Genomic DNA, 27,445 nt, shown 5'->3' on the forward strand with positions numbered 1-27,445 from the left:
GGTAAATCAAAGGACCAGGAGCAGGTGGCTTTCACCCAGAAGAGCTGTTGAACCAAGACACGTATCATATCATTTCAAGATCTAATCTAGAGGAGTGGTGATTTCCCAATCTAAATCACATCTGTCTTTCGAGCAGATCCTTGAAACTGCAGTTCAGTGACTTCTATACCTGGTAATACGATACAGCCTATAATAATGAATAGCATTACAAATCACATAGTTTCTTGGGAAAGAGGTTGGGGGTGATATGCCTGAAATTCACAAAAATCATGAACACAGTGGAAAGGCTGAAAACAAAAATGCCATCAAATCCCACAGTAATAGAATTAAGAGTCTGACAACTGTGGATGCCGTGAGAGTACAAAAGAAACTAGTTAGGTTTCCGTGCTGCTAAGTAGAATTTCTTTTTGCTGTTTGGAAATACCATACTGAGTTAGATGGAGCTTTTTTCTGATCCAATAGGGGTTTTCTGGGTTTACATTCTTTACATTACATAAACATTTTACATGTTCAAAGAAGAGTAGAAATAAACCTATCTATAATTTACTTATTTTTCTCAGAAGAATTAAAAGGCTCTATAATGAACTATGAATATCAAAGATTTCATAGCAAGCAAGTAAGATTTGAATAGCAAGCAAGTAAGATTTGAAAATAAGCCTCTCACATCTTCGTGATCTTTTCCAAGAAGATTTGAAACATTGACTTTCTAACACAGAACTGAGAACAAACACGCTACGCAGAATCTGCAAAATCAAAAGATCAGAGATTGTATGTGTTTGAAAAGAAACAGTTCTCTCTTGTGTGGTTAAAAACAAGAGACAGGAACCTTTTTTTCTAGTTATTTGACTAATAACAGCATCTCCAAAATGATTACTGGCTGTTACTATCAATAGCAGTAATACTATACACTCTTAAGTCTTTCACTGCCTTCTTAGCAGTAGAGTTTAAAGTTCCCTTATTCTTACAAATTGTATCACATTCAAAACAAGAAGTGAATAAAATCTTGCCAGGAAATTTAAGTCATAAATTGACTTTTTGTTTAAAAGTTAACACTTTTTACAGTCACTTGCCTCTAGAATGTTACATAGAGTTCAAGTCAATTTGGACTTTAGTGTTGAAAGAGCAATAGGAGATTGCTCTAAAGTAAAAACTCTTTAAATCATCCTTTGATGTTATTCATATCATGAAAACAGGTACAGTTCAAAATACACTTTTGACCTTTTTTTTGTGAACAGTGGTGATCTAATTCCTTTTAAATGAATCTGCAATTAAATAAATAGAATTATGATCTTGCAGTTTTCCCAGCTCAGCATGAGCTATTTGGGTACAACAGTACAAGAACCTTCCAATGATATTGCCAACTGGGAAATAAAATGGATTTGCAGATTTCTGAGCTGGTGTTATTCTGTACTAGCCTACAAGGATCCAGTACTCTAAAACAATATTTAGATCTTCCCCTTCCAGAACTCAAGACACAAAATTAAGATACCCATATGCTTATAAAGATTGAATAATAAAGGTGCATACTTTGTAAAGCCATGCAACGTAAATATGCCAACCAAATTTAGATATGGGAAATTACCTGTTTGCCTACATTTGAACTGCTTTTTAAAGGAATATGCAATTACTTTTCCTTTTTCATCTTCATTTTCTTCATTCTTTTGTTTGATCTCGATACGTAACACTTTGGTTTGAAGCACACAAAATCTTTTATTTCATGTTTATCTTTTAGGAATGCCGAAAAAAGAAATAAGATTCAACAGCCACCTTGTTCTCACATAAGAATGTCAAAATCTCACCTTGATATACAATATGAAACCCTTGTTTGTTCTGTGAGTAATCGCTGTGAAAGTATAGGCTGGTTTCATGAGTTGTGCTGAACAGTGAAGCTGGTAGCTGAGGGCCACTTAGTCTCCCAATAACAGTGCTAGTTTCTGTAGATCCACTCCTAACTTCTAAGTAATCATGTATGGTCTCCGTTGAGAAATTCACAAATTGCAAATGGACACCTGAAAAACATCATCAGTAAACAAAAGCCACCAGTATCAATACCAGGAGGGAAAATAAAGTATGTACATTTTACACTGATAATATCAGAAAACAATGTAACCAGTGGAAGTGCATGTGTTACACTCCCAGATGCAGTCCATGAAACTCAGTTTGAAGCATTCTTTCTCCTCATGCATTACTAATCTGGTAAAAAGTGCTAACCCTGAAATACTAATATGATCTAAGGTATTGAACTGTAGGCTACTTACATGCCACTTTTTGGCAAAGTTTGTTGTTTGTGCATTAGGGCAAATTTCAGTTCTGAACATTGAATACATTCAATTTAGTTAAATCTTTCCTGTTTTCAATTGCATAAAATAGTCTCTAGTTCCACTAAGAGAAAAAATGCTTTGTATTGCACACCTGGCAAAAAAGTGTCAGAATTTTACCCCAGAGATAGTTGCATTTCAGTTGTAAAGAAACTGATCTTTCTCGGCTTATATAGAGTTTATATATATATATATATATAAATGAAGCACAGTAAAAATTATGCATATTACATATATTATGTATATTGTAAAGGTATGTGTAAGGAGGGTGTCTGGTCCTTTAAGGGAATCTAGTCAAGGACATTTTTGAATGAAGCAAGGGAAAATAAGAAAAGGAGGAAGCCATAAGCAAGAGCACACAGGGACATAAACCCGAGGGAGGCAGCGATGAGAACCAAACCTGGTCAATCACACTAGTTGATGAAGTAGAGTGAAAGTGTGAGAATGTTTTTTCCAAAGAGGTTATCTGATCAGGGACTTTATCAATTGAGAAACCAACAGAAAAGGGGGAAAAAGGAATCAAAATACAGAAAGACACAGACCTGACAAAGCAAACATGGAGTCAATGACAAGAAACAAACCTTGACAGTCACACAAATTGACTGGTTGTCAAGAAACTACAGGCACAAATTCCAGGAAGATCAACCTGGACTTTGCAACTGATAAGACTGTATAAAAGGGGGACCCCATACTGGGAGGTGTGCAGAAATTGATAGACCTATACAAACCCCTGAGGGAACATGCAGGGGAATGGAGAGCAGTGAGGAAAGAAGATGTAGACACAAAAGGGGCTGATTGCATGTAGAATGGGGCGGATCAGTACACTTGGCTGAGCCCTGCACCTGATCACCAGTCTGTCCTATCATCTCATATTTTCTTATTAAATCTTTTCTTAACTATCTCTCTGTGTAATCTCACTCACTATCCCGTGTGTATGCATGCTGCAAGGACTAAGTGCCAGCTCCTGGAGACCCGTGTCTGTGAGCGGAATTTGTTGCCAGCTGCTGGAGTCAGACCAGGGGTGTGGGTACCCCTGGCTTGTGATGCTAGCTACTGGAGCTACTATGTGGGGTCTTGGTGGCAGTTACTGATGAGACCGGGGGGGGGGGGGGGGGGGGGGGCAGAAAGTTAGTGCGTGCTACTGGAGTCAGACAAGGGGTGTGGGCACCCAGCAGTCTGTGGTGTTAGGTGCTGGAGCGACTGAGTGGCCGTAGCACTCTGGGTCAAGGAAGGATCCTACAGGAGTTCTGAGCAACATGATCTGTTTAAAGATGTCCCTGCTTGTTGCAGGGTGGTTGGACTAGATAACTTTTAAAGGTCCATTCCAACCCAAAGTATTCTATGATGGTACGGATCTCGTGACCAGAATGCCAGCTAATGAGAGGACCAGTGCAAGTGGACTGGGTGCCAGCTACTGGAGTCAGAACAAGGGTCAAAGGGTCTTTACCTTTCAACCACAGGGGCAGCAAGGGTGTGCATTCTCAAAACCAAATACTAGGGAGACCAGCGTGAATAAGTTGAGTAATGAGCTCAGCGATTGTAGCTGGAGCTTGACCATGGGTCACAGCCTGTGTGCCTGGTGCTGGCTGCTAGGAGGGCAAGTGTCTGTATCTTCCCCAATCCCGGTGTGTGTGTGGGGTGTGCATGTGTCAAACTGGACTCCCCAGTGAGCAGGAAGACTTTCAGTCCAGGCCAGGATATCAGGCAAGAAGAAAGTCCATGCTGATACATCCAGTGGGACTTGTGAATGTGGAGTGCCTGAGGAACAAGTGTGAACACTGTGTTTGCAGTGGACCAGCCAGCAAATAGGAGACCTGTGAAGCAGGTAAGAGGGACTGAGATCCAGACAGGGGTGCCAGGCAGACCCTCAAGGGATCCACAAATGTGTGTGTGCTTGTGAACCTGGAAAATGGTGTGTGTGTGTGTGTCTGCCTGCACTAGTGACCTTCTGTCTCTGCTAGCCCAGGAAGAGGAGAGGACTTGGCTGCCTGTGCTTGTGTTTTATGTGAGGCCTCTACGTCAGTGTTGTTTGAAGGCAGCACCTTCTCTGTGGCAGTCTGTGTGGCCAGCTGTGTCAGTGTCCTCTGTGTGCCTGTGTCTGTGCTCAGCTTTGTTACTGTTTGAATCTGCAAATGGGAAAGTGGCAGCCATGTCCCTCAGCCTGGGCAGAGACCCTGCATCCTTGGGCACCAGACTGGGCTCCAGTGGCTGAGCAGCAGGGTCCTGGGCTGGAGTGGTTGGAGGAAGTGGCCACACTCCTTACACCACTTAATACATACATTATTTTTGAGTCACAAAAAAAGTAAATGCTATTATCAAACCATCATTCATCAGTACCTCTCCCACTAAACATGCAGTTCAATTATTTAATTATTATACACACACTGTGCCACGTGATGATCTTGCCCACAGAAATTTCTGACTATGTGATTCCAATTTGATTCAGTAAGGAACAGGAAGGTAACTTACTATCCATTAGCAAGTCATCTCTCCTAATCAGGTGATGTATTACAACGATTATGTGGCAGGACAAGAAGAAAATGCTCAGCAGCTGAGTAGTTACAGGGCTCTTTAAACATATTTCTGTATAAGTTACAACCAAGTATAATTTATAATTTGTCTGGTGTTAGTGCAATTATGGAATGATAGCAGAGTACTTTCATTAAGAAGATGATTGAGTCCCACTTTCTGGCAAAGCAAATCAACATGACTTCATATAAAGTTGAAAGGAAAAGATGTAATGTCAGATTAATTATTCAAAAGTCTTGAATAATTTTGTAACTCCTAAACTGTAATAGCTAAATAGTGTTTGTCACTGTATTTTAGAGCTTTCTCCCCAGACACCATGTAAAGTTTATGAATGGTTTTCTGAAGCATGTAACATTTTATATGCTACAGGAAAAAAGGTTGGTGCATAATTAAATTACTGTTACCTTGATCATTTCTGTCTCTCTTTATCTGAAGATAGTCTATATGTGACAAGAAAGCTTCTGCTTTAAGTGTCATTCTTTGACTTTGCCAGCCTTCCAAATATTTCCTACACAGAGAATTCAGTTATATCCAAACTTTACACTTTCTGTCTTGATAATATTTGTAAGCTTGGCCTTTTATTTGATCCTGTGAACCAAATACTTGTTCAAAGTTTAAGCTATCATTAATAACTGCCAACTCATGCTACCTTACTGTCATTTTTTTCTCATTCAATCAATTTGTTCAATACGAAAATGGCTCTAATATATATTTTTGCCCATCATTCTGCTCTCTGTCTCTACTGTCTTTCACTACAAGTTCCTGAACCATATCAGTCTTCCAAAGTTTTATTCCTTCGCTCAGCCTGTAGCACTGCCTCTACTTGTCTCAGGCTTCTGCTTGTCAGACCACTTTTTTCTTTGGCTTTTTGCCACCGAAAAGTTCGGACATCCCTCTTGAATGTGTATTTCATATATTTATATATAAAATCTAATTATAAATCTCAGAAAGAATAGCAAAAAATTTTATAAAGTAACCTTGTAAGTTGATTGAAATCAACAGAGTGTCATTGGTTTAGATTATAGCATTAGGTAACATAAAGTGGAAAACCTTATGATCCATAACTTCTAACTGGGAAAAAATCTTCTTAGATTAAACAAGTGGAAGCCTATAGGAAGTTTACATGATGATGTCTTTGAGTTTTCCTATTTACTGCTTTGAAGAGTTAGATATGTATGCCTCCACTGGACTAGAACCACAGCATCACTAAAACCAGTTTTAGCCATCACTTTTTCAAATGTCTTTTTTTTTTCATTTTTACAATGAAATTTTACTTTAATTTTCAATTCAGTTTTAATCATACCCTGTTTAGAAATGGTCAAAAATGTCAAGCACATTTCAATCTGTGCAGTTTTAGTTTTATTCTAGAAAAAGTTGCATTTAGTTTTCCTATACATGAACTGGAAAACTAGCAGGGATCTCCATAGGATTTGTAGACTCTAGACAGCATTATGACTCATGATGAAACACTAGAAGCTGTCACATCAAGCTGTCTAAAATTCAGGTAACTGCAGAATTAAAGTATTAATGCTATTTCTACAAAATGCTAATACAAAAAATCAATTACTAACTTGAATATTTGGAATTTTGAACTAAATGCAAACATAACAATTAGGTTCTGTATGGAAATCTATATCATTACATAATGTATTTCCACGGATAGATTTCTGTTAAAGTCAATGTTACTCAATGTTTAACATTATTCAGTTTAAACAAACCATGCACAATTGGCTTACATTTAAATGATAAATGAACCAGGCTTACAGAACTTATAATCAAAAAGATCACAGAAGTGATTTTAAAAAGAGGAGAGAAAGAATCTGAGCAGATGCAGAAAGGGAAAACTATTTGGAATGTCACATTCATTTACTGTGGAAGATCTAGAAATTCTGTATCATCAGGTGAAGATGATGACAGAAGATGGCAAGTATAAAACGGAAAACAATGAGGCATGTCTGAAAAAACAGCATGCCATTCAACTAGCATATAAAGAAAAAATCCAAGTGCACATGCTTCCACAAAAGTGCCATAAAAAATTAGATTGGACAACTGTATTGGCTAACTTTGAATAAAGATTTTACAATGATAGACATACAGGATCCCTCCAAAGTTGCTTAAGGGGTTAGGCAATGCAACCGAAATGCTGATATTACTTGTGCAAAATCATGGTGAATGAGAGAAATTCTGGTGACCAGAAAAAGTCTGAAGATATATCCACCTTTAAGACAAGAAAGAGGACCTGGGCAATGCCAACTGCAGGTTCACTGCAGTCCACGGAAAGATTATGAAACCTGTCTAACTGGAGGCAATTTCTAAATGCATAAAAGACAAAAAGGGACTCAGTAGCAGTCAACATGTATTTACTAATGGAAAATCACAGTTGATAAACCATTATTTCCTTCTATGATTAAACTGGCAAAGGGAGTACAGTGGATATAATATACTCTCACTCCGCAGTGACTTTTGACTCAGCCTTCTATAGCATTCTCATTTGGAAGCTGAACATACTCAAATTTGATGAATGGAGAGGAAGTAGGTTAAAAATGAATGGAACTTGAAGACTCCAGGGGTGGTAATCGGTCATTCAACATCCAGTTGGTAGCCAGTAACAAGTACAATATTCTATGGGTTACACTGGTTTACAATACTCAATGTCTTCATGAGACCCCTGGATAATGAGAATGCATCCTCAACAAATTTGCGGAGGATACTAAACTAGGGGACGCGGATGATATACCAAATGGCACAGCTTCTGTCCAGAGAAACACTGAAAAACTTGAGGGCTGAGTAAACAAATCCTTCTTAAAGTTTTGCACAATAAGTGCAAAGTTCTGCATCTGGACCACAACATACTTATCAGTTGCTACAAGCTGGGAATTAGTGAGGTGAGTAGCAGCCCTGCTGAGAAAGATCTGCCAGTCATAGTGGACTAGATCTAGTGTTACTGACAATCTCACTTTGAGTGGGAAGTTTGACAATTTTGAGTGCGAGGCTTCTAGAGGACCCTTCCAAGAACATTTCTATGCTGTTGCAATATTCATCTAGGATATGCAAAGAAGCTTAATGATACAATAATGAACTCAAATGTAGCTTTAACTTCTTCTAAACTGATACTGTGAAATATTCAGAATCACAGAATCACAGCATGGTAGGAGTTGGAAGGGAACTCTAGAGATCATCTGGTCCATTTGGGCCCCATAGTTCAAGAAGGACAAGGAGCTACGGAGAGAGTGCAGTGGAGGGCTACAAAGTTGATTAGGGGGTTGGAGCATCTCTGCTACAAGGAAAGGCTGAGAGACCTGGAGCTCTTTAGCCTGGACAAGAAAAGACTGACAGGGGATCTTATCAACACTTATAAATATGTAAAGCGTGGGTGTCAAGAGGTTGGAGCCAGGCTCTTCTCAGTGGTGCCCAGTGACAGGACAAGGGGCAATGGGCACAAGCTGGAACACAAGAATCTCCACTTGAACATGAGGAAGAACTTCTTCACTCTGAGGGTGGCAGAGCACTGGAACAGGCTGCCCAGGGAGGTTGTGGAGACTCCTTCTCTGGAGATAACTCACGATATCTATTTATTTTTGTAGGGTTCATTACCTCACAAAGAGAAATCAAGTCTTTTAGGTTAAAAGATTTTTTTAATTGTGAAAATTTTAGTATATGTTAAATGAAAAATAAATAACTTTGTAAATTTTCTATTCTACAGCTTTCTTTGAAGGCTTTGATAACTGAGTTATAATTATTCTTTTATCCAGGGTAAATATTCACAGTATTTTAAAATATGTTCAGTGTTTGAAACCATAAAAATCCTCTCAAATCTAATCCATGAAAGAACACATACCAAAACCAATAGGCAGCTTTATTGTCCATGTGCAATCCAAACTGCTAGGATAGTTGCCAGGAAACCCAGGGCTGAGGATCACTCCGCTGAAGTCTGACATGCCACCACCACATTGTGCTGCAAAAAAAAGCAAGGATATTTTTCAGAGGAAGAGAATGAGATAAAAATTAATCCAAAACATTGAAGATCCTTCCAACATTAGAAATGCAATAATAACTAGGTTTATATTTTTAAAAATAGACAAACATTCATTTACCACTAAATATCTGTAACAAAGTAATTTACAAATAGGTGCTTTAAACATATATATCTACTCTGAATTGACTAGGTTTTAATTTGGGGCACATATGCACCTGAAAAGGGTATAGATGTTTACTCTGCACTCTGTCTGTGTGAACCACCCTTGTGATCAAGGAAGCAGCACACATCAGTTCAGAGCAAGACTGACGCAATTCCACATTAGTTTGTAAAGCAGCACCTGAATAATATAATATGATAATGTATTTTTAAAGCATTCTATACTCAAAGCATTTCAAGAGGATGTTTAAAAACTGCATTTGTATCCTGTTGTGCTAAAAACGAGATAAAATAAACAGACCTAGAAAATGTACACATACACACACATATTTCCAGAAATTGTACTAAATCTGTATTTGAAATTAATTAATTTTAATTTTTTTCAGGCATGACATCAATGAGTAAAGTAACTTATACTTGAATATTAGATTTGACGATATTAATCATGGTAAATAAAATGTTAACTGTTTTGTCCAATTACCAGTTGCTACAACCTTTGAAACACAATTAGAAATCATCACTTGCAAAAAAAAATGGAAAAAAAAAAAAGGAAAATGAACCCCCCCTAACATTTCAGCAGAGCATCTTTGTCTTCAGAATTTGCCATGAGGCAGCACAATTATTGTATCAGACTTCCTAGACGTATGTTAATGCATAATGACAGAAACTGAAGACTAAATCCTGAAAAAAATCCTACAAATATCTGAATCTTGTTTAATATTTATAAATTCTAAGCTGAGGGACCTCAGTACCTCACAGGAGATTTTTAACACCTCACAGGATTAAGAACAGATCATGTGAAGCAGCTCAAGGGAATACATAATCTGTCTTGAAGAAAAGCAAAGTATAAAATCTTTAATGAGATCTGCAGCATCCTACTTTCCATACATTCAAGATTACAAGTACAGACAATTTTTACTGTTAGGGAACCCAAATAAAAAGGCATTTCTATTCAGTGAAAGAGAATGTAAAAGGAAAGAGTTTTATATTCCTCACATTTATTCACCGTATAAAAAGAATATATTTAAATGCACTTCAGATGTTTCATTTGGGCTTCTGTCAGGATTCCAGTGTTCTTCCAATATTAGTAAGATGGTCATGTATATAGTTGAATTTGAAAAATAACGTATCTTTTTACACTGGGCAGACACGCCTTATGTTGAACTTAGTCGACATGAAAATGTAATGTTATTTTTATCTTAGTATTTTCCATAATAGTCATCATTCTGCTGTGGAAATGATTCATAAATAAATTTACTATGTTTGCAAGTGTCTCTGGAGGTCTCATCACTGATACTGAATTGATAATAGATTCTGACTTTAACATATTTCATTCTTTCTTCTTCTGATTGGACGTTTCAGAAAAGCTTTGCCAAAATAAGTGTGAAGTATACTTTGAAAATCATCATCTTAATTTGATCATTTTCACTTTTAATTAAGTTCTTCCACATCTCCCTATTCTTTCCCCTATACGTATCTCTTATTTTTGAGTTCTCTGGATTTCTCATTCTGGCATATATAAGAAAGTTTATGTATGTTGAGCATACCTAAACATATTGGAATCGGGTAATTCCACCTTCTTACTGGTCCAGGCATACAGGTGATATGTGAATGTCCCTAAAATGACACAATATTTGCTAATTCATATAATAAAAAATATACAATGTATGGCATATCATTAGTATCTCAACAAAAAACATTACCATTTAAAACATCATCAAAATATACAAAACCAGTAAGGTATAACATTTATATTGTACACTGTGGATTGTATCATACCTTCAACATAACAGAGAAGACTTCAATCTTAACCATGTGTCTGTTAGCTCACTAAAGAATTGTGTCTATGCCCTTAGTGTTATCTATAACAGTATAGCAGTATCTAGCTGAATCCTATAATACCAGCTTTACTGTAAATCAAGGGTCTAGAAACTAAAGGTCTAATTGAATCAACATCTACATGGTATTGATTTGCTTCGTTTCTGGAACATGATTAAAAATTACAAACTATATAGATTATACAGTACTGACTTTACATCTTACATTCATAATACCTGTTCTAAATGCCACCCTTACCATCACCGCTGAAAGAGTTGGCTTAAGTTACCAAACGCTGAGATATTTAAGGAATCTCTACAACATCTGTCCCTTTACAACAGATGAGGTGCTATTATTTCAAGGCAATCTGTTACAGATAAATTCCAAGACCCACCAGAGTCACCCTCTGTGTGGTTCATCAGCCTCCTGTAATTGTAATTGTCTTCCAGAGACAGCAAAAGAAAATGAAAAATCTTAAGAGAAAACTGTACTTGGGATAACTTGGAAAACGATATAGTACACACTTTAAAGTGACCTAATAGAAAAAATTCAGTAGGTTGTAGCCTGTTTGTTCAACCTTCATACTAAGAGAAAAGTTAGCTTTCCATGTTAAATCTCCTTATCAATTCAGAGCCTGTAGTATTTGAGGGAAACAAGTATCTCTAAAGCATCTAGGGTAACTGTGAATAGTTTATTCAGCAATCTGCAACCCATTCTTTTTCTTTCCTAGTAGAAAAATAAACACACTTTCTCCATAGTGTAAGCAGGCATATCCGTTCACTGTTAGAAATTAAAAAAAAAGGAAGTGGCAAAGTCATACTGTGTTAGCCAGAAAAACTATATGGAAGGAAGGTGTTTTACATGTGTGTTTGCACAATGTTCTTTATATTTTCTTTATTTCAGCCATTTGTTGTGCCTTGTCTGCTCACACATTTGTTTTTAAGTATGAAAACAAAATAAATACCAAAAAAATGATTGACAGGTGTTCCCAAGAATGACCAGCTAAAATCAGGTAACAAATGAAGTAAACTTCAACAGTCATTGTCAGAGCTGTAATCACAGCAAATTTCAATTAATTCTTGAAATGCTAGAAAGCTGCAGACATGACTAGAAGGGAAAACTAGGATACAGTTCCCAAATCCAAATGGCATTTGAGATCTGGAAGCAGACAAATTTATTTAGTTTCTATCACAATACATAAACTGCAGCTTTTTCAGAAGTATCTTTTAGTCCAAAGAAGTAATTCAGTTTCTATTTTTGATGCAGTACATACAACCCCAGTATTCAGTCTTCACAGAATTATATAAAATAAATGCTTGAAATTATTAGCATTTTTAAAACGTCACTTCAGTTAGTAGGTCTGACACTTGTCGACATGTGTTACAGGCCATACTACTGTTAATGAAGAAAGAAAGGCAGATAAGTTATCCTTTTGCTGTTTTACTACAAAGATATCAATAACTCTATTAGCAGTTAATCATGTGCTGTTATATACAAACATTTTCTCCCTTTAAGACTTGTCTTTTTACTATGGCTAGGTAACGTGATTATTTTCTCCTTTTTCACTCTTTCAAAGAGTTAGATAAAATGGAGATTGTAGAGTTTGCAGAGTCACAAATAAGAAGAACCACAGATGTTGAAAACAGCAAGCTATCAGTTGTAACCGCAGTCCTTTCGGGGACTGTCTCAAGTGGAAATAATACTCAATTTTGTATTTGGTTCTGCAGTGTAACTGTACAAATTTTTGAAAATATTTTCAAGATCTTTCCTGTAGGCAGAGAGATTCCTACTGGTTATATATGCTAAGTAACTCAAAGAAGCAAATTACTCACTGTTTACAATCACTGAATTGCCCCTAGTTATACCTTTTGCTAACGCAAGAGCATAGGAAATTCGCTTGGCAAAAATATACTCATATTTGAAAACCTTTTTGGATAAAAAGCCTCAAGAAATTACTGAAAGAAAATAACTGACGCAATCTGATTTACTGAAAAACAATTATTTCCTTTCCTTTTGTTTGTTCTTATTCCACCTCTTCTTTTTCCTCTTGTACGTAAAGAACCATTGATAATTGCTCATCAAGTGATTTAATTTAATTTGCCAATACTGCATAGCTCAGCTATGAATACCAAAGATAGCATCAATAATAGATAACAATCAATAAACACTAATGCAGAGGAAGCACAGAGACATACACTTATGATGGAATATTTGTATAGTTGCTAATTTAATATTTGGCAGAAAAGCCTACCAGTCCTGCAAGCTTATTGCACGTTCACAACTCCTGAAGAGTTCAGTGTCTCTTTCATACTGATAGACTCAGACATAACCATGTTGAAGAATTAAAAGGCACCATCTGAAATTGGAAACTTTGCTCACCTGAAGAGAATAACCCTGATCACACTGGAAAGACACCACATCTCCAACCATGTATCTGTCTCCAATTTTGATCCCATTGCTGGGTGTCTGTGGTTCAGGACAAGAGTCCAAACCTATAGCTGTGAAAAAATGAGAAGTTTGGACATTCTAAGGAACATAAAATCTGGTTTTAGATTCACATAAAACCTCTGTATACACTGTGCATAGATACACCGTATTGATATGTTTTAGGAAGCTCTTGGGTACCAGCAGCTTGCCTGTAGACAAGCAGGCAGCGTATTACTTTGGAACAACTATTATATAAGGAGGAAAACCTTCTTTCCTTAGTAAAGAAAAAGGAAATAAATAATCACTGTGGCAGCAAACACTTCCCAGCAATCTGCAGTCTCAAGTCAGTCTCCTCTAAATTTCCACTGTCTCCAGGCTCAGACTCATTCATTTCCACCTCCAGTCTCACGCCCAACTATAGCCTACCTAATTCAAACTGGTAGCACCCCCACTTTCATTTCCCAGCATCTGTTCCGCGGGATGCTGACCAACACCACACCACGTGCTAAACACAGGAAAACCAATGCAAGGTGTAACTACTCACCTGCATTCAGTCCTTCACAGGTCTGACTCTACTATTCCATTTATGTGCACACACACACACACACACAGAGTAAATATATACATCAAATTTCACCTAATCTACTGTTTTTAATGAAGTATTTTAGAATTGTAAGACTAATATTTCGAATTTCTGATTGCAATAAAAATAGTTTGTCAAGAGACCTTTTTCAAGGTTTACCAGGCTTTTTTCATAGTCATCAAAAAGAGAAATAAACTCTTCTTCATTGCATCTACCCAGAAAGATCCAGGAATATAAGAATATGTGTAACATTAAGCATAAGCAGCTTAGTTACTCTCTTTGCCTACTGTAGGAAATACATCCTAACTAGTTGTGAAGCCAGGACCGTTAAGCAACTAAACATCAGCACACAGGGCACTAGGGAAATGTGGGATTCAATAATGGCACTTCTTCGATATATTATCAACCTCTGTATGTTTAAAAACTTATTAATGTAACTGATCACTTCATGTAAGAACTTTAATAAATAAAAATTACTATTTGAAGACTTACAATGGTGTATTTTTACACTATATGAAAGCTGAAAGCTAACACAAGTTCTAAGGAATTTATAAAGCATACATTTTATTTTTTCTCTATAAGGTATGTTTTGTAAATCAATAATAGTTTTCACTATCATAATTTTACAATAACACTGTATTGAAAAAATGAAAAAAAAATGTCTGGCTTTTAGAAAGTAGATATTAAACTGATAAACTAGTTTGTAATTCCTGTTCTTAGAAAAGTATTGGGCACATGAAATTTTATACAGAATTTTTTAATTTTATATTTTGGTGTGAAGGACCATACACAATTTAGCAACAAGATGTTTTCCATTATATTCAATACTGGTTTGCATCACTTTATGTGGAAAGGAATGTTGCTACTTTGAAAAATTTAGTATTTATTTCAGGGCTTTCCTCTGCAGGTTCACAGAAGAAGATGTAATGTTCCTTTCCTGTGACAATAATACTTTTGTATGTATTGATCCCATACATACTGATCCCTTAATGATCCCATTACAATGATTTGCCATGTAGATGCAAGCAAGTATTTTGTAAGTTTTTTCTACATAACAGATGATTTTTATCTTTCAAATTCTTATTTTATTTTCTCAAACTACAAACCAAAAGAACATCAAAGAATCTATTTTGAAAATGGCTGATGGGCTTAGATCTACTTTTTACATTTCAGAGATCTAGACCATGATCCAGCTCATGCACAAAATACAAACGCAAAAGAACAGCAGTACTTGTCTTACACAGAAGAGTGCTTATAATCTATTTTGAACAGTTAAAGAAAGAGTTTTCAGTTTCCAGCTACTGAAACTTCAGCTGAAATGTATAACCTAACTATGTGAATACTCTGGCCATGCAAAGTTAAATGAGTTCACTTAAATCCCTGTCTCAGAGTAGATACTTTAACAGTTCAAATCAGATCACAGGTATTCATCCTATTGTGCTCTCACTCAAACTAATAAAATACTGCTTGCAAAAAAATACAGGTTGAATGTCTACAATGTCTTTCAACAGACTGAAATATAAAAGGGTTTGCTGCCTTCCCAGCTGAGGGCTAGTTCAAAACTTGTGTCTCTAGAGTGTCATCTTAGTTATTTAGGTGAAATCATAAATGTTTTCATAAACCACACTCTGTTCATTATTGACTCATTTGTGGTGCATGACTAGTTCTTAAAACACATTGTACTACTATCTCAGTATAATGTGTTAGATTTTCAAACTTTCATATCCAATGGCATAAGAATGAAAAGGGATTTTAACAGGGGCATACATTGAAAACATAATTTCAGTATCTTCTAGTTTTTAGATAAGAAGAATTGTATATAAAGAAAAAGAAGCTATTCAATGCTGTCTTACCCTTTTCTAACGGCTCCTATGGCTCTAAATACAAAAACCTACCAATGAAATTTTGGATATTGCACTCTGGGACTACACAAGTCTTAATTTAATAGCCCTTTTAAAGTCCTTTTAAAAAGTTATTACTGTAATTTTATGGAAATGTTTTGGTATTTGTGATATTAGAATTATACATTATACAGTTTAAATACATAGATTTCTAGGGATTCTATTTTAGAATTAAAATTACTGTGTCATATTTTTCACTAATTTTAAATAGATAGAGTGTTACAGAAGTGATGTATGAGGCAATCTGACAAATTCAACTAATGTCAAAGAATATTACCTCTGCTTATACAGCATAATCAATTACTTAATAAGAAAAATTTTAGTTAGAGAAAATGAGGACTTAAGATTTATAGTGGCATAAACCATACAAACATTACATAAGTGTTCAACAAACCATTGGTGGTGCTCTTTGTTGACATATTTCAGTTGATGCAATATATTTTCAATGCAATATATCCTCATATTTAAGGTATCAATTAGAATACATAAACTGCATGTTATGAATATAATAAGAATTTAAGTATTCAACAAAAAAGTAAAAATCTGCTAGAAAAAAGATCATTGACCACCATTAAGTTTCATAATATGAATACTTAAGGATGCACTTCCCCTCAGACTTGTTTCTCCTAGAATACATAAAACAGACTTGGAAGAAGCACTACATATTGAACAAAAAATGTTTATGGCTAACTCAAAAATTGATTAATGTAAATATTTAGCTCTGATGTGATTTTCAATGAGAACTGTGCACTGATACTTCAAAGACTATGACTTTATTTCAGATGACTCCTCGTGATGACCTCTGTCAGTATAGGCTCCAGTGAAATGCAATAAGTACATGAAACATTGACATTAAAATGTGGCCATTACTTTCTATTTACTAACTATCTCTAAAAGCATAATCAACAACTTTTAGAGCAGGAAGTGTCTGGGAGTCAGAGATGACCGGGACAACTGAGGAGAGTGAACTCTGTTCTGGTCAATGCATTTCTGGAGACATTTCAGTAGAAATACAGCAGTATTGTGAGTTCTGGAATCCTGACAAAAATTCCTGCCTCTCTGTTGCAGAAACCTGCAAGAGACAAAAATCCAGAAGATACACAAGATACAGCTTCTGTTGTCTTCCTTCCTAGCAGTAATGAGACAGTATTGTCTCCTAGCTTAATCTCCTGTATCAAATCCATGATTCAGCCCAATGCAGAATTTTTCACAGTTTCTTCTTGAAAATGAATTAAGCTATAGATGAAAAAAAAAAAAAAAACAACCCAACAAACTTTCCCCCAGTCCACAGGTAGTAGAGACTATGTCTTTCTTAGTGAGTACTGGAGGGTAACATTCATGGATCTATGGACTAAAAGAGCTGGTGCCTAGGGCTCAAGATTCACGCTAAGTGCTAAACTAGAGGATCTTATTATTATTAGCTTTAGTTAGTCTGGTCCTATAGGCTGATTGTGCATTAGTGGTTGAAGGCATTAGCTGAGATGTTGAAGTACACACTCCTACTTAGTTTTGCATGACAGGAATCCCGACTGCATGCTCTGAAACCATATCTTAGTTCTGTGGTGTGTGCCAGAGAGTGGTAAACAAACAGCTATGCCTAATGCTTTATATTTTTCTGCATTTGTTCTACAAAAGCATGTCATTATTTTGCAATTTGCAGTATACAAATTTAGTTTACAATATAGCTCTATTTTAAACTTCAAAATAATCTTGCCAATATTTTCTATTTTATTTTTCATATTAACAATGTATAGATTGTGTATTCCACAGGTTTCATGGAGTTATTTTGGTCACTTAATCCTATTCTGTACTTTGAATACCACAGACTTTACTTCTATGATTCCCACTCATGCACAATAATTTATGTTTCTTTTAGAGCATATCTTTATAAAATATATCACATACCACAGAAAATCTTAATTCAGAAGTCAACATATTTTACTCTCCAACTGCAATTCTATCCTCACCACAAAATTTTTGCCCTTAAAGTTCACATTTGTTTCCAACAAAGATTACAGGTTTAAACATTGTTTTGCAATTTCCTCACTCCATCCCAAAGTCTATATGATGTTTTAATTACATATCTCTATCACCTGCAGATGAAAAGTTAATCATTAATCTTGTAAAATAGTGTATTTCATTGAGCTACTGGTTAATTGACTATCTACTGAGGGAAATCAATATTATTTCCTGAATCATAAATTTTCAGCATATACACTCACACAGAAAACATATTACATTCGTACAGATTCACATCTACACCCTTGTGTAAATCCATACACACATATACAGCTATTGTTTTTGGCATGGACAAATACTTTAAACAATATACTGTGAATTATTTCCTTATTTAGAGGTGCAAGTTGTATACTGGCAGCACACTAAACATTTAAGTTACTTAGACATGTAGAAATACCCAGATGCATTTTCACTTTTACTGGACTCAGTCTCATTTGACTTTGTTTTCATAACTACACGCAGTTTCTCACCTTTGAATTTGTAAACAGCTGAGAGAGAATCTGCGCTTCAAAGAAATGGCAGCGTAATTCTAACCTATAATTGATGTTCAGTTATAGACAAGCCATCAGGCAGCAATTTTACAACGCCGTGTTCTCCGATTGGCTAATCAGACAACCAGGGCATGGGATTTGCATACCATAAAACTGACAAGAAATAACCATGACACAGTTATGCAGATCAGACACCATAACCAGTATGAGAAGAGGGAACTGCACAGCTGGGAAGAAAAAAAATACTGCAATCAGCAACAAAATGTTAGTGATTGCCAGAATTCCTGTCAGTGAGGTAAGGCAATCTCATTCAGGCAGCAGGTATGTTTATAATTATGGCGTTTTCCTCTGGTGAGATACTCAGCAATAAAAAAAATTGCTTGAAATAATTCTGCTGTGCTCTCACCAACCTGTGAGCATTTGTCAGTTAGTTAAGAAGCACAGTTGCTATTTTCAGTTTATTCATTCTCTCATTTTCACTGAGAGTGACTAATTTTTGTATCCTACACATATACATAATATACATACTATATACTACACATATTGTATTGGGCATAATTTGCAGATTTTGGCAGGGGGTGGTAGGATGTGGGGCTGCAGGGGTGGTATCCATGGGAAGGGAGCAAGGGCTGTGCTGGACACAGCTGGTGCCAGCCAGCAGCAATGGCCCCACTGCAGGGCACAGCCGCACCTGCCAGAGGAGTCTGTGGTGCCCCCGAACCAATCTGATGTGCCTCTGTGAAAACATATTTAAGAAAAGGCAGTGAGCACCAAGCAACGGCACAGCAAGGCCGGGGCAAGAAGAGAGAGGACAGCGAGAAGGACACGGCTGAGCAGGGGCTGGGGCCTGAGTGTCCACCCCAGCAGGTGCTGACAGGTGAGACCCTAAAGGGTCCATGTGAACGGCAGGACACTGCCCCAACCTGCTGCACTGCCGTTGCCTCACCAAAGGGACAGAGGGTGGTGTTTGGCGAGAACAAAAAAGCGTGGCGGAGGAGGAGGGAGAAGGTCTCCAGAGGGAAGCAAGGGGAGTTTTTCCTAAGGGTTTGTTTGTTATTACTTTTCTTCAAGACTAGAATCAATAATTTGTTAATTGGCAAAGAAGTTAAATTGAAATCCCCCAAACCAGTGTGCTAGTTTTGACTGCAGCAATTATATAACTATGTTATATCTTGGGATTAACACTGTCACACTAGCACATCTGAATTTACTCTTGGCTGCTGTATGCTCAGAAAAGCTTTTCCAAAAGTAAAACAAATTAAAGGTGAAAGCAAGACAAGCTAAACTTCCCACTCCTTACAGTACAGGTTTCAGGCCTGATCTCGCTCACTTGGAATTAAATGAGGATTTCATCAATGACTTTGAAGTAATGGTACGTAGCTTGTTATGTGCAATAGGACTGAGTATTCCTTTTTCATACAGTTTACGTACACCTAATGTCTGGAATCAGCAAATGCTCTTAATCAATTGAACATTTCTGCTTTACCTGTATACTCAAGATGAAAACCAGCAGCTGAAACACTGATATCAGACTGAAAATTTAGGTACAGATTATTTGATGTGCTGTTGAGAAGAGGAGGTATGGTTGTTCCTGAAAAGAGAAATCAAAATATTATTGAAATGCACAGAAACTGAACTAAATACAGACATAAATCTGTCTGTGTGTTTGTATAAATAGAGAGAAGGAGAAAAAGAGAAAGGTGGAAGAGGAGAGAGAATGGGAGGGGGAGAGAGGCAGGTCGCATAACCAATTCCACCATATTTTGTCATCATGGATGCTATCAAATATCTGTCCCTATAAAAGTTTTATTACCTTTTCAGTGCACCACAATATCAGAGACACGAACTGCAGGCATTCAGGGAAGCAAGCTTTAATATAAATTTATACTACACATTTTTATCCACAGAAGGAGAAATATTCACTAGGGTTTTCATAAAAGCAAGAGCAAATCCTGTAACTGGAATAATTCCATACGTAATAGTCAAATATATCAAACAGCTCTGAATGTATTTTGTTGGGCTATTCTTAGAAATGTGATTGATAACTTATTTGTGTTTCAGCACAAGACAAGACAAGAATCTTATTGCCTGTGATCTCATTCTATACACATGAATGAAGTAGAATAAAGGAAAACGAAACAAACAAAAAAAAAAAAAGGTAAGGCAAACAGAACTGTTTTGTTTGTCTAAAATAAGGATAAAGAATGCATCCTGTAGGCATGTACAATTTCAAAAGGCATCTTTCTTAGAGGTCTGTGTTTCTGGACTGTGCTATAAGAGTGGGCAAAAAATTACATTAATAGATACCTAGTTTGGGAGCCTCTGAATGTTACTTAATTTCTAACTTTTTCAGTTATTCAGCTTTATGAAAGTTTGCTAACAGATGACTGATTAAAACAGGAAAAAATGCTACCGATTGTTAAATACAGGAGAAATATACTAACACGCACAAGAGAACTAGAAAGAGCTATGTGTTTACAACAAAGAGTTGAACCTGTGAAATACTTGAAAAGTCTCAGTTACCTGAATAACTTCCAAGCCTTGGAGCATTGTTGTCAGCACCATCATAAAAGTCTAAGGAATCCCAGTTGTGTTCTGTGGCAAAACTTACCACTTGCACCTATGAAGAAAAATGTGAGGTAAAGAACAGAAATATCTTCCTCTCTCTATTCAAGCACAAAAACTACTGTAAATTGTAGCCTCTGTTGCCTTCAATCATGAAAAGTTTTGTCTTGTTGTAATTGTCAAAGTGAATGAAAAATCATCATTAAGTGAATAAAATTGCATTGAAACTTTTTTTTAATTGCCAAAACAGACTTCTAAATCCTGTCACCTTTAGTGATGACCACATATTACCTTTGACAAGAGTAACACAACCGTGGAAATCATCTGGGTGTAGAATATGATTCCCTTGTTAGCAGGACATTAAGGGAAACACAAAACACGGTATCATCAATTACTGCAGTTTCTTTGTGAATCTCTCTAGTTTATCCAAGGCTAAAAACAGTCCCACAGTGATGTATGCTGCTTCATCTATCTTGCCATGTTCAATTCTGCCTCCAGGTAAGAGCAACCTCTTGTGTTTGATTACCTTCATCATTGACTCATGTCCTGAGGAGCAGCAGTTACTAGCATGCTACAAGCAAAAAGCAGAACATTCCCTTCACTCCTACCACTCATAAGGAGATGCAAAGTGGTAAGTAGATACACTGCAAGAGGGATGATTTATCTGTTCTCATATAGTGAAAACACTCCCCACAAAGTAGAGAAATGCCAGTTCCTTTTCCTGTTTTGGAGGGGAGAGAGCCTGGCATTTTTTTGTCTTAGTGAAATATCTGTTTAATGAAAAGCATTTAAACAGCAACAGAAGCACAGAAGAAACCCCAACCACCCTCACAAAGGGGTAGCTTACCCACTAAGTTAAAGAATTATGCTTCTTTTACTGTTCTTCTGCCTCAATTATTCTTCCTTTTTTTTTTTTTTTTTTTTTTTTCCAAAATGGAATAGCTTCAACAGAAGAAATAAGCACCGGTTCTAGTACACCTAGGTAATGAAGTTATTTTTCTAGGTGAAAATTATGACTTGGACCTTCTTCAAGGCAAAAGAAATTTTCCGTTTGGCTATCTGTTTCTTGGATGAGGGCCTTAAACACTGTACTTTTTTGTACGAATTGGTCAGATACTACAGCCAAAGAATGATTTTTTTTTTTTTTTTTTTTATAAAATGAAGCAATGGAGAGGCTCTGACTTAGCATGTTTTAGATACCTGGAGGAGGCCCACCGGATCTGGTCTTTCAGAAAACTTTAAGATTTGGCTTTTTATTTTTTGTTTAACATAGGATTTAGGTGAAACTTATGGGCATTACCTCTGTCAGGAATATTTCTGAAGACATATAGAATTGGAAGTGCAGACGTCTAGGAGACCTTCAGAACAAATTTCAAAATATCTAATGTCTTTTATGTGTTTTCAGGGCCAGACTGCTGCTGACTATAGTTTTTTTTATATATTCATCATAAAACATCTAATTTAAAACATCTATTTTAGTGCAACCAATGCTAGTTGCCCTAACCTCACCATGTAGTCAGTAAATACACAGATATAGCTCCAGGCAGTGATTCAGAGTCAGAGACTATACTAGATGTTTTGAATTATCTACCCAAGGTGCCTTTCTGCCCCAACTTTATAAGGAACTGTGGTAGATTGATTTCCTGATATAAGGTATTTAAGTTAGGTTCCTGAAGAAAGGCTTGTGGTGCGCATTTTGTATTTACCTAAATCTACTTTTAAATGTCTTTCAGTTTGATAGGAGACAGCTCAACATTTACCTCTGATCACACTGCTTCAACAAATTCAAATGTGTAATCATACACAGAGATAGCTATTATACCTAAATAGTTTAAAATTCCATCTCCACATTTCACAGAGAAATATGCATTGGTGATATGATTGGAAATATGATTGGTTTTCATCTCCCTTAAACCTGGGAAAGTGTCTTTGTAGCTTTCAGGGAATAAATATTGTTCAGGAAAAATGTCCAGATATTTTATGCATTTACATAAATACAGAAGCATTAGCTATCACAGTGTCTTGAATATGTGTACTTGCATGTGTTCTCAGGTTGGACAAAATCAGTCACCCAAGTTTTCAAATGTTGCCTCAAGTAGCTGATTTTCACAGTAATAATTACATTTTTATGTATGTATATTCAGTGTTTTTCTTTCCTATGAAGTGAAAAACCAAAACCAAAACAGTTCTGATGCCATTTTTTACGTCATTAGTCGATATAAATCTAAGCTCAGGTGTGAAAAATAACACAGTAAAAATGATAAGATGACATCTGATGTATACTCTGTCTTACTGATCCTGTATCAGCTGTATTCAGTTCACTATATCGAGACTTTATCTTCCTCAGACCTAGCCCTGAAATTCAGAGAGGATTCAAAGGATCAAGCATGAATATCACACTTCATGACTGTCCTGCTTCAGTGGCAATATTAAATGTTCTGCAGACCTAATTACAATCATACAAGTATGCCTATGAAACTGCCCTGTTGTCATTACATTTATACAGGTATAAATTAATAATTTATTCAGTAACTGATAACAGAAAGGAAGGATAGTATTCACTAGCTCAGAACAAAAACTCAGGAGAACTACAAAAAAGCAAACAGTAAATATGTCTTTTTTCTTATGACCCTGGAGTAATAGAATATAATGTGGCCATCAGGTCAAAGATAATTCTCCCCATCTGCTCCATTCTTGTGAGACCCCACCTGCAGTGCTGCATCCAGCTCTGGGGCCCCCAGCACAAGACAGACATGGACCTGCTTGAGTGAGTCCAGAGGAGGGTCACAAAGATGATCAGGGGGATGGAGCACCTCACCTATGACGACAGGCTGAGAGAGTTGGGGTTGTTCAGCCTGGAGAAGAGAAGGCTCTGGGGAGACCTTATAGTGGCCTTCCAGTACTTAAAGGGGGCCTACAGGAAAGGTGGGGAGGGACTCCTGATCAGGGAGGGTAGTGATAGGATGAGGGGTAATGGTTTCAAAGTGAAAGAGGGTAGATTTAGATTAGATACTAGGAAGAAGTTCTTCACTGTGAGGGTGATGAGACGCTGGCACAGGTTGCCCAGCGAAGCTGTGGCTGTCCCCTCCCTGGCAGTGGTCAAGGCCAGGTTGGATGGGGCTTTGAGCAACCTGGTCTAGTGGAAGGTGTCCCCGCCCATGGCAGGGAAGGGTTGGAACTAGATTATTTTTGAGGTCACTTACGACTCAAACCTTTCTATGAATATCATGCAGATTAGACACCTACTTGAAATCAAATTTGATCACCTAATGTGGTCTGTGATATGAGATAAACACTTCCAAAAAGCGACAGTGACTGCCTAAGTCAGGATGCTAATTAATGCCTAATTTAAATCCTCTGAACTATCCTCCTAGTGTTTAACTTCCGTTTCTGATTGTATAAGAAGTACACAGAACAAAGTATCCCAATGTAGTCAACCATTTAAATCAAGTAGTGTTCCTAAAAACAATTTCAAAACTGATTTAGGTTACTAAATACTGTTGCTAATGGACATTGGTAGCTTTGAAAATTGAACTCATAAATGTTATCATGTATGCACTTAGGTTGTATTTGTGATGATTTCTATGTTCTTCCATAAAGTTTTTACATTTTTCTGAAGTACTCTTAGTTATTTAAAACAAAAAATATATTTTTCTGAATACTGACAAAGCAGCAAAACATAAACTCATACTATTTTTAAATCTTTTATTGACACAGTAGAATACGATAAAAGCTCTGTGGTATAATTTTTTAAAAAGCTTTAATAAATTGTTCACAATGGTTTTCCTGTTTTTAATTATTGACTCTTTACCTACAGAAACTGGGCTCTTTATTTATTAATTTTCTATGTAGTTATATTTTGAAGCCAGGGTAGACATAGAAAACTTGCTACCATCATTTCTGGATATGCATTTTGCTAGGAATTTGAACGATATGGTGCTTAAAAGTCCTAATTTATTAGACTCAGCTGCCTTTCCAATCACCAGATTTCTGTTAGTTTCTTTACTGAACTCTAAAGAGTGAGATATACATGACTTAGCTTAATGGATAATTTTCTGCTATGTGTTCCATGAAGTTCTTAATCTAAATTTTAGTAAATGAGAATTCTGACAATATTTTAAATGACTGATTTCCATCTCATGTTGAAACATACTGAAGCATCTTTATATCACAATGAACTTTCATATCTCTAGAGTAAATAACAGAGTTTCTAGGAAAAAATATATAACTCGTTTATGGAAGCAACCTGCTTAATTTCACTCTGTTAGAGGAGAGGTATCCTTTTTGGGAAAAGAAAAAAAAAAATCACAGGAAAGCCTCTCTGTTTCCTCTGGCTTACAAGGAGTCACTCTCCTATTGAAATAACACATTTAATTATTGGGGATTTTCTTTTAAGTAAAAAGTTACAAGTGTATCTCTTAAGATTTTTGTAAGTCATATAACTTTTAACAACTGCATGAATAAAACGATATGCAATAAATTCCATTGTGAGAATCATTAGCGAGACAGAAAAATGTATGGGCAAATGATCTTTTCATGCTCTTTCATCAGGAAAAACAGTTTTAAACATGATGATAACAAGCAAATAGCAAGTATAGTTACTTGAATCCCAGCTCCCTCTGGTACTGTGATCTTCCACACACAATTCAGATTGTTGTCATAAGGCTCAGGGTAACCAGGAGACAGAATGGTCCCTTTGCGCTTTGTTAAAATTCCACCACAGGGCACTGAAAAAAAATATATAAGGCGAGAAAAGAAGTATGATGTTTCAGAAGTGAGAAAAGTTATAAAAGCTTACACAATGTTCAGCATACCATGTCTGAAAAGTTTTGTAAATTCATGCTACATTAAAAAATTTATATTTGCCTCAGAAAAATGAAACCCTGTATCTAAAAACCTTCTTTTAAATGCAAAAAAAAAAAAAAAGAAGAAAAAAGGAAAATTAGAATTATGTCAGTTAATTATGTCATTACCTGACAGAATCATGCTCATATTCCCCTTATTTATTTGACCTTTAACAAAGTGAAAGCCATTCTATTGTCTCCCAGTAATCATACAAAAACAAAGCATTATTTTTAGGTGTTAAGAATGAAGTTTGAACAGTTATGTATTGTTTTAGTATAAAAGATAAAAATGTAAAGATACATTCTTTCTTAATAGCACTACTTTGTTGTTGTCTAAATACTTAATAGCACCTGTCTCAACTCCTTCACTGCTCTCTGCTTGAGTGAGTTAACCCATTACAGACTATGGGTATATCACATTAGTATAGAAATCACTAAATGCTTGCAAGACTGGACTCATCATATCCAGGCCCACCGATTAATAAAAGTGTTATACATGAAATAGGACAGAGGCATGGAGAACCATCAAGTTTCTCTTCTGAATGTTCAACTTGAATGTATCTTGTCTAGATCATTAGATGCTCTAATAGGGACAAAGACTATTACAGCTTAATACAGATACAGGTATTTTGTTGGTATTTAAGAAGTTGAAGGAAAATATTGATGAGATGGTTTATCAAAACCATTAGAAGTTAACGTATCACTCCTACGCAACTCTACTAAGTTCTGAAAGGATTTCACTAGGTACACACATAAGGATTTAGAAAATAGATAGGAGAATGCAACTTATCTTAATAATGAATACTTAGCTACATTTTGTGTGGCGTATAATTGATAGAATCTGTTGGGAACTACACGTATAAACTAAAGATCAGTGTCACTTAAAGTGTTTAATCACTCATAAAAGGATGAAGAGACAGAACGATTGATGCCTACTATCTGTAAGGAAATAGTCAAGCGTTCACTAGAGTTAAGGCAATTTAATACGTTCATGTCTACCACTTCAATTATTAAACTGATTTATTCCAATGCAATTTTCACCGCATATATATTTTATCACCTTTATTGGCACAGTGATTTTCACACACAAAGTGGCCTGTAACCCCTTCTCAGTTCAACTTGCCTAGAGACAGACAGCTTTCTCTTCCACAGACTAAATTGTATATTAAAATATTAATAATATATAGTGATTAATGGCCAAAATAATTATTTCAACACTTTGTTGAGTTGTTATATCTGAAAAACAAAAGGAATACATTTCAAAGTGGTAAACAGTACAATTGTACTAATTAAAATATAATCACTGAGAACAAATGAGATACATTTATATAATTCACCTTCTTACTGATCTATAAATCGCGGTTATATTCTTATGCCTGAAACAGTCTAAATAAACATTATTTGTGTATAATAGCAGGTTAATTATATTTTATTAATGTCACCCCAGTGGTACTTAGTATTGATCTCTATCAATATTTTAGTATTTCGGAGAGAATCTTTTATTTTACTGAAAACCACTCAGACTCTACCATGTACCATCAGCTGATTAGCACAGAAGATTCAAAATCAACCTAATGAAAATATGTTCTTTGTTTTCTTTTCCTCCACTCATATAAAGCTCTGCTTATGTACATCTTAATGCTGGAGTCAACATCATAATGCAGTTTTTGCAATGGGTTAGAATAATCTTTATAAAAAACCTGTTCTCTGTCAAGAAAAGTAAAGTAACTTTAATCCATACATATATTTAATGTTTTGGTTGGGAATGGAGTTCTTCAGATGTCTTCATCCTCCAAATGAATAGTTTTCAATGTA

At 36.0% G+C, this 27,445-nt stretch overlaps 1 protein-coding gene across 3 annotated transcripts in view; it reads right to left on the reverse strand.

The window, feature by feature from the left end:
• CSMD3 (CUB and Sushi multiple domains 3) overlaps window positions 1-27,445 on the reverse strand; it is a 697,991-nt gene that overhangs the window by 108,045 nt on the left and 562,501 nt on the right. For all 3 annotated transcript variants that reach the window (XM_086465685.1, XM_086465684.1, XM_086465682.1), the window contains 7 exons: window positions 25,389-25,513; window positions 20,745-20,841; window positions 19,708-19,812; window positions 13,180-13,298; window positions 10,530-10,599; window positions 8,686-8,802; window positions 1,800-2,009 (listed from right to left, as the gene is read on the reverse strand). In XM_086465685.1, the coding sequence (XP_086321811.1) occupies window positions 1,800-2,009; window positions 8,686-8,802; window positions 10,530-10,599; window positions 13,180-13,298; window positions 19,708-19,812; window positions 20,745-20,841; window positions 25,389-25,513 (843 nt within the window). The remainder of the gene's footprint in view (window positions 1-1,799; window positions 2,010-8,685; window positions 8,803-10,529; window positions 10,600-13,179; window positions 13,299-19,707; window positions 19,813-20,744; window positions 20,842-25,388; window positions 25,514-27,445) is intronic.

Source organism: Leptosomus discolor, chromosome 5 (assembly GCF_034619465.1).
Source record: "Leptosomus discolor isolate bLepDis1 chromosome 5, bLepDis1.hap2, whole genome shotgun sequence".
NCBI classification, from domain to species: Eukaryota; Metazoa; Chordata; class Aves; order Leptosomiformes; family Leptosomidae; genus Leptosomus; species Leptosomus discolor.